General features: G+C 38.5%; 1 protein-coding gene and 1 pseudogene across 1 annotated transcript in view; one reads left to right on the top strand and one right to left on the bottom strand.

The window, feature by feature from the left end:
• Nucleotides 1–221: 221 nt before the first annotated feature.
• On the top strand, nt 222–3,113 carry LOC137940773 (copper-transporting ATPase HMA4-like; annotated as a pseudogene).
• A 145-nt stretch (nt 3,114–3,258) lies between these two features.
• Nucleotides 3,259–7,497, bottom strand: part of LOC137940502 (DNA-directed RNA polymerase I subunit 1) — a 43,467-nt gene continuing 39,228 nt past the window's right edge. The window contains exons 19-21 of the mRNA XM_068785604.1: nt 6,741–6,881; nt 4,730–5,564; nt 3,259–4,004 (exon numbers count right to left, since the gene is read on the bottom strand). Of these exons, the coding sequence (XP_068641705.1) occupies nt 3,468–4,004; nt 4,730–5,564; nt 6,741–6,881 (1,513 nt within the window). The 3' untranslated portion in view covers nt 3,259–3,467. The remainder of the gene's footprint in view (nt 4,005–4,729; nt 5,565–6,740; nt 6,882–7,497) is intronic.

Here is a 7,497-nt window from a genome sequence, read left to right as displayed (position 1 = left end):
GCTGAATGAGAGCAAACTTATCACTTGTAAACGAATTATCAAAGGTTATCTGGTGCACTTCAAGTTCTATTTATATTCTTCAAGATGAAATGTATGCTCTCTTTATTCTTCTTATTTCAATTCTATGATATATGTATGGCTTTCACGATAAGGAGAATTATGGAGGGTTTAATATCTATTTCTATGATGTTTATTTTATTATTATTAAACATCAAGTCTAACAACCTAATGTCACTGATTCGGATCACCTGATCGAAGCCATAGAAGATGCTGGATTTGGGGCTGATCTTATCAGCTCTGGAGATGAAATGAACAAAGTGCATCTAAAAATTGATGGTCTTAGTTCTCCTAAGGAAGCGACTCTCATTCAGTTTCGCCTTGAAACAATAGGAGTGTGAATCTTGTGGAAATGGATACAAGGGGCAAGAAAGTTAGTGTTACATATGACCTGGTCCTAGATCACTTATACAATGTATCCAACAGGCCGGTGATGGATTATACCATGCAAGTGTATATACCCCTCCAAGAAGAAGAGATACAGAACGACAACAGGAGATTCAGATCTACAGATATCAGTTCTTGTGGAGTAGTTTGTTTTCAGTCCCAGTGTTCTTATTCTCCATGATTTTCCATGATTCATCCTTATGGAAGCTGGTTAAAATACAAAGTTTACAATATGCTCACGCTTGGCATGCTAGTGAGGTGGGTTCTTTGCACCCCACTTCAGTTCATCATTGGATGAAGGTATAAATTTGGTATCCTGTCATTGGAAACATCACTGTTGTTCTTGTCATTTTGACTGGAAACATACAGGATGCAAACATCAGCATTAATGTATAGTTTATTGCTTGAGATCGTATCTGAAAGTTGGTAACTGTATGCTGGTTCAGGTTCTGCGTGGGATCATATCATGCACTAAGACGCTGGTCAGCCAGCATGGATGTTTTGGTTCCATTAGGGACAAATGCTGCTTATTTCTACTCCATATACATTGTTATAAAGTCAGTTACCTCAGATTCATTTGAAGGGCAGAATCTGTTTGAGACCAGTGCAATGTTGATATCTTTTATTCTCCTGGGGAAATATTTGGAGGTGGTAGCGAAGGGGAAGACTTCAGATGCTTTGGCAAAGCTTACAGATCTTGCCCCATATACTGCTTTTCTCCTAGAGTTTGATGCAGTAGGCAATGTTACCTCAGAGATGGAATTCAGCACTCAGCTGATACAGAGGAATGATACAATTAAGCTTGTTCCAGGTTCGAAAGTTCCGGTTGATGGTATTGTTATAAAGGGCAGAGCCATGTCAATGAGAGCATGATTACCGGAGAGGCCAGACCTGTTGCCAAAAGACCAGGAGATAAGGTTTTAGTTTCTTTTCCATAATTTTATGCACCTTCGGCTGCAAGAAAAATGTATTTTACAATTAATTGTTCTGTTAACAGGTAATTGGTGGGATTATGAATGAAAAAGGATGTTTACTAGTAAAGGTGACCCATGTTGGGTCGGAGACTGCTCTGTCTCAGATAGTTCAGTTAGTGGAAGCCGCCCAACTAGCTAGAGCACCTGTTCAAAAATTAGCTGAACAAATTTTCAAGTTCTTTGTTCCCACGGTAAGTTCCAACTTCTATTAATTTTCAAGAAATTACCTCTGATCATTACTGGTGATTCATTTTGTAACATACAATGTGTTCTTAGGGAATATCATATTACCTTGGTACACAACCACTCTGGATGACAGATTATATAAATGAGAGAAATTTAACATTGGAACAGTTTCAGTAAAAAAACTCTTTTCAAACATAAAACAGTTTTAGTCAACATTTCAAAAGAAATTGTTAGTTTAACTCATTGAGTACATTATTGAACTATGTTTCTTTAATTTTTCTGTACCATCCTGTATAAAAGATATCAACATTCCTCTGTACTTATCATCCTGTATATACTGAAGGTTGTCATGGCAGCTTTCATTACCTGGCTCGGCTGGTTTATCTTTGGGGAAGTTGGTATTTATCCAAGACGTTGGATTCCAAGGGCCATAGATGGGTTTGAATTAGCTCTGGAGTTTGGGATTTCTGTGCTGGTAGTTGCCTGACCATGTGCTCTTGGATTAGCTACCCCCACTGCAGTCATGGTTGCCACAGGAAAAGGTGCTTCACAGGGTGGAAATGCACTGGAGAAAGCTCATAAGGCAAGTGGTAGTAAAACAATTTCCTTTTGACATTGTTTCCCTTTTTATGATCTGTTTGTTGTTTGGTTTCTAGGAAAAAGCGAGTGTACTTTAGTTGTGCATGTTTGGCTAACTTGCCAAGGTCTTGATAGGTTAAAACTGTTGTGTTTGATAAGACTGGAACTTTGACTATAAGAAAGCCTGTGGTAGTGAGCACGAAGCTGTTCCTCGATCTGGCAGTCCAGGATTTTGTTGACTAGGCTGCTGCCGCAGAGGTGGGTATCATGCTTTGATTACCATGCAGTGTCAATGACACATTATAGACTTGAGTTGCAGCCGAAACGCAGTTCAGATGATAGGGAAGACAATTTTTCTCGTATTAAGGAGAAAGGAGTAGCTGCATAAGTAATGATAGGTCATCCGTCCCCTGAACTAAGTAGTCTTTGATGTGTATTTGCAGGTTAACAGTGAACACCCTCTGGCAAAGGCTGTAGTCGAGCATGCAAAGAAGCTGCACCAACTCTGATGTCCTGGTGGAGGTGAAGGATATTAAAGTTCAGCCCGGAGCTGGAGTGTGTGGAAAAGTTAGTGAAAATGTGGTACTGGTGGGAAACAAGAAGCTGATGCTGGCTTCTCAGGTTCATATGGGCCATGAGGTTGAAGATTATGTGTCAGACAATGAGCAGCTGGCTCGAACATGTGTGTTGGTAGCCGTTGATGGAAGGATTGCAGGAGCTTTTGCTGTTACAGATCCCCTCAAACCAGAGGCAGAACGTGTTACCCCCCTGGCTTGCTGGTGCATGCATGTATGGCAGCCTCTTAACTCAGTGTCGTCTGCTCCTTTCTTCTTCTACAATCTTATAGGAAACCTCTGCAACTCAAAGACAGTAGAGGACCGGTCGAATATTCAAATTCTGTCTGAAATAAACACACACGAAGCCTTTTAACTTGGATTTTTTACGAATCTGAGTCCAAGTCCAAAAACCGTAATTTTAATTTTAGATTAGGCTGGCTTGGTTAATCTAATTTCTATTTTGCCTAATAATTGTCAAATTGGAAAAAAAAAAAAAAAGTACATAAACCTTTCAGATTATGTGCATTAACTTCATTATTTGTAACAATATCAAATTTCTGTTTTCATCTTGGGTAAGAAGAGGAGAATAGAAGAAAGGCATTTGGGGTAATAAATTATATAGCTTTCTCATCAGATATAACTCTACATTCGGAAATGAAACATTTTTCCAAAACTGAGTGCCCAGAAAGGCATTTGCGGCAATATAGTCATGTTATGTTACATTTGATCAAACCTGCAAGTTCTGCATGAGTTCAAAACATCCGGTTCCAAACTTCACCGGAAGGCCAAGGATCACCCTAGAAGATGAAGATTGCAACCTTTCCACCTCGCCATGAAGAGCTGCCTCCACAAGGAATCTGCTTGCTGTCTCGAACGTTATCTTGCTAAAAGGTGACGTGCTATTCTTTTCCATACCGTGCCTGTTCATTGGTTGATAAGCACCGCCAGCAGTCATGTAATCTGCAATCAGGGTTAAGTGTCGGATATTGACTGAGATTCCATACAAACCAAACACTTTTCTAATTTCGCTTATGATGGTTGCTCTAGCTGCTTCCACACCATAGGTATTGAGAACGGCATGTATGTCATTCGTTTTAATGTTATTTATATCCAAGTCCTCCTGCATCTTCCAAAATGCCTCAAAGTTTACCCCAGCAGACTGAAGTGCCAGATTGTTAGGATCGTTCTTGTCTTCAACCACCGAGCAGCGTTCAATTTTACCAGAAGACTTAATAAATACGTTTTTGGCTGCCTGCTGAGCAATCTACAAGAAAATTTAAAATTAGTCATTTTTTATACAAAAATACCAAGACAAGGCAAAATTCCACATATAAGCTTATGGAAGCAAGATTTTGCAAATCTCCAAATCAAATGACTCGATACCATAGTTTTCCAAGCCAAACCGGTGCGCTGACCTAGATATTAACCAGGACAGGATACCATAAGTTTTCCAATCCAAGCCGGTGGGTCGACCTGGGTTTTACCCAGGGCAGGTCAGGTCAAGGGGGGTGGACTCATCCCTTCTGTTTTGGGCAAGTCCTCTCCAACCCGCCCTAAGTCCAGCTCTGGACTCGGGTTGAGCTGACCCAACTCGACCGACCTGACTGAGGCTTTCAAGAACATGGGTCGGAAAACCCTTTTTGATACCCAAATCCCCTGTACCAATATAAATAACAATATAATTTTTCTAGAATAATGAAACTAAAACTCGCTAGGTTAAGTAGAGAACATAATGAATCTTGCATCTTGAACAATCAGCAAATAAGACAATTACAGTTGGTGTAGCGAGAAATCTGCATTTCAAACTGTAGTACCATATTAATCTTTCACACAGTTCAGCCACAGATAAACAACAACATCTAAACACCAACATAATAATCGTCCACACAGTTCAGCCACAGATAATCAAGGACATCTAAACAGTTCATGTGACTGTAAAAGGTGGATGTAAAATTGCAAAAACAAGTTCAAAGAAGGATGAAAAAATACCTCAGCCAACAAAATATGAGGTTCGCCCTTTAAGCAGAAATGAACCTCAAAATCCAAGTCCTGTATATCCATAAAGATTACTCGGGCAGTATCCTTTTTTTTACGCTTCGCAGTAGCCTTATTTGTTTCATTATACTTCTTTCCTTTCTCACTAGGTCTAGTTTCAGGTGTCCTCTCCAGTTCCAAAGAGTCTTTAGGAGCCTCATCCTCGACATCAAAAACCTGATCACCACCACCAGCTTCTGTGGTACCACCTAGAGTATAGTCTTCATCACCAGCTTCAACCTGATCAACTTCACTTTCAAATCCAACTGATAGATCCCCCTCTCGTTTTTCATTCTTAAAAGTAGAGATCTCATTTTCTATGTCATCCTCATAATCTATTTCATCAGTTGCTTGCCGCTTTCGTTTTTGAGCATCAACTCCATTGTCATTCTCGTCACCATCCTCATTATCATCACCATTAGCATCACCATCATCACCAGGTTTAGACATGTTTTCAGGTTCATCTTCATCAGCTGTACTAGTTGAGGTACTTGCCATATTACCTGAGACATCAGTAATCCCATGAATTTTTTCTAGAGTTACCAGGTGACCCTGGATAGAAGTCTCTAGTTGCTCAATATAATTTGACAGAGCACTTTGGATGTCTTCGAGTGTTATATTTGAATATGGTGGATAAAGCTTAGGTGGGTACAATTTCACCCTAAGCTTATAGATAGTAGCTACTTGCTCTCCGTAGACGGAAAATGGCACAGTAACAACCTCTATGGTCTCTACAATGTCTGCTACCGTGACTTGCATAAGTTCAGCAGCAAGGCGTTCAGCAACATCCCTGCAGTATGCTCCAAATGTTATTAAATTTGTCATCACTAGCAAATATACATGCAAATAAATACGTAATTTTAATAATTTAGGAATGAAAATCTTAATATCATCATTCAAGCCCTCACACCTTTTTATAACTCAGTTCAAACTACTGTGGCTATTTATCAAAGGGTTTAATTAATACTTTCATGTGGCTATTATTTTTAAAAGAATCTTCAAACTACTGTTTGAACGTTTGGGATATGAAAGTAAGAAATATATGGCCCTTGTATCAAAGTTATGTGGGAAATGCAGAACATTTTAGATTTTAACTTAATTCTTCTTTGCAACAAACTTGGATTAAGGTTTTAACGTTGTTTTCACAGTGGTTTTATTTAAATGGATTAAAAGCATCAAAATAAAATAAATAATTAAAAGAGAGGTTGATAGTTGTTGGAGCTTAAACATTATGAGATACTTGAAAGGACAAGATAGAAGAGTCTTTTAAGAGGTGAGATTCTCATACGCTGGTGATTAGTAGTCTATTTTAATTAATAAGAGCCCTCTAACCAAGCCATACTTTCAGAACTCTATGATATTAAAGTAAGCCAAAAGTCCTGGAGTTTTTTTTTTTCTTGACCATAAGAGAATGGAACTATAATTTTTTTTTACATATAAAGGTACATGTGTATTATTAAAATTTTACACTTCAAGAGTATTCTTGTCTCATAGCAACAAGCACAAAAAGAGCGGCAGTTTTCTAGCCTGCTATAACATTTATAGGGATTCAGGTGAATTTTATCACTGGCAAGTACAATATTCTTGGTAAAAAACAACCTCCAGGACACTAAGAATTTCTAAGATCATCGCAATCACAACAGCATAGTGTCACAACTTACAGAAAAAGGAAAAGTCATTAGCTGCGCAAAAGAAGACATAAGAAAACCATTTATATGTTTGAAAAATATTTTGTTAATGATACAAATAGTAAAACCATGAAGTCTATTGGGTCATAGGCTCAATGGTCACATGGTGGGGGTTGTTCTATTGTGAGGGTCTTGGGTACAAGTAACACCAGTGTATAGGGTTCGATATTCAAATAAAAACAAAAAAGGTAGAACTGCCATCCCAGTTATGGTCACTGTGCCTGAATTTGGCTGAGTTATTCATTTGCGTTTTGTTAAGATTGTGAAAACCACCTTACCTAGTTCTCTCCTTCTTTAGGGGACATTCCATGACAGGAGTCTGCATCTTCTCAGAGGCTCTCATCAAAATCTCTTGTAATCGAGGAATTCCAAGTGTCACATTCATTTCTCCTTGGCCAGCAAAATGGAAAGTGTTGAGACTGAAATGTCAAAAATAACCAGAAATAATTCAACAAGTGAGGTCAAACAGGAATCCTCATCAGATTAAGAAAAAAGAGTTCCTCAGAATTATATATAACACAGAGCAAAGTTAATAGGGTAGTAACTTTTTCCAACTGTTCTAAATATAAGTATTTCCCGCAATGAATTAAGAAAAACAGTTGAAGCATACCAAGTAAACAGAAGGATAAATGAGAGAATATTTTTCCAAGAGTTAATTCCAATATGTTTGCAAAGAATATTTTACAATGCAGTGGTCTGGTTTAATTTATTTGGGCACATATAAACTTCATTGTTCCCGAAATTAGTATTAATAACAGAGAGAATAGAGTCGATACAGGTCAACTAGAGCACTGACCTTTGGTAATGGTTGACAAACAAAGAGTCTATCAAACTTAACAAGCATCACAGAAGTATGTTAAGGATGTTATAAATTGATGGACCACCTTCTCTCGCGCGCCGTCGATTTTTGAAGTGCTAACGTGTGCCGAGAGAAGACGATGAGTGAGCGACGAGAGGACGAGTGGGCGAGAGAGAAAAATCAAAAAAACTTCGATCGAGCGAGAGACGACGGATCAACTCAAGAAAGAGGAAATC

The sequence above is a fragment of the Aristolochia californica genome, unplaced genomic scaffold (genome assembly GCF_029961685.1).
Source record: "Aristolochia californica isolate CCGP_79_NKW_82.1479 unplaced genomic scaffold, dmAriCali1.0.hap1 SCAF_9, whole genome shotgun sequence".
Lineage (NCBI taxonomy): Eukaryota > Viridiplantae > Streptophyta > Magnoliopsida > Piperales > Aristolochiaceae > Aristolochia > Aristolochia californica.
The sequence above is the reverse complement of the archived record's forward strand: the minus strand, read 5'-3'. Positions and strand labels throughout refer to the sequence as shown.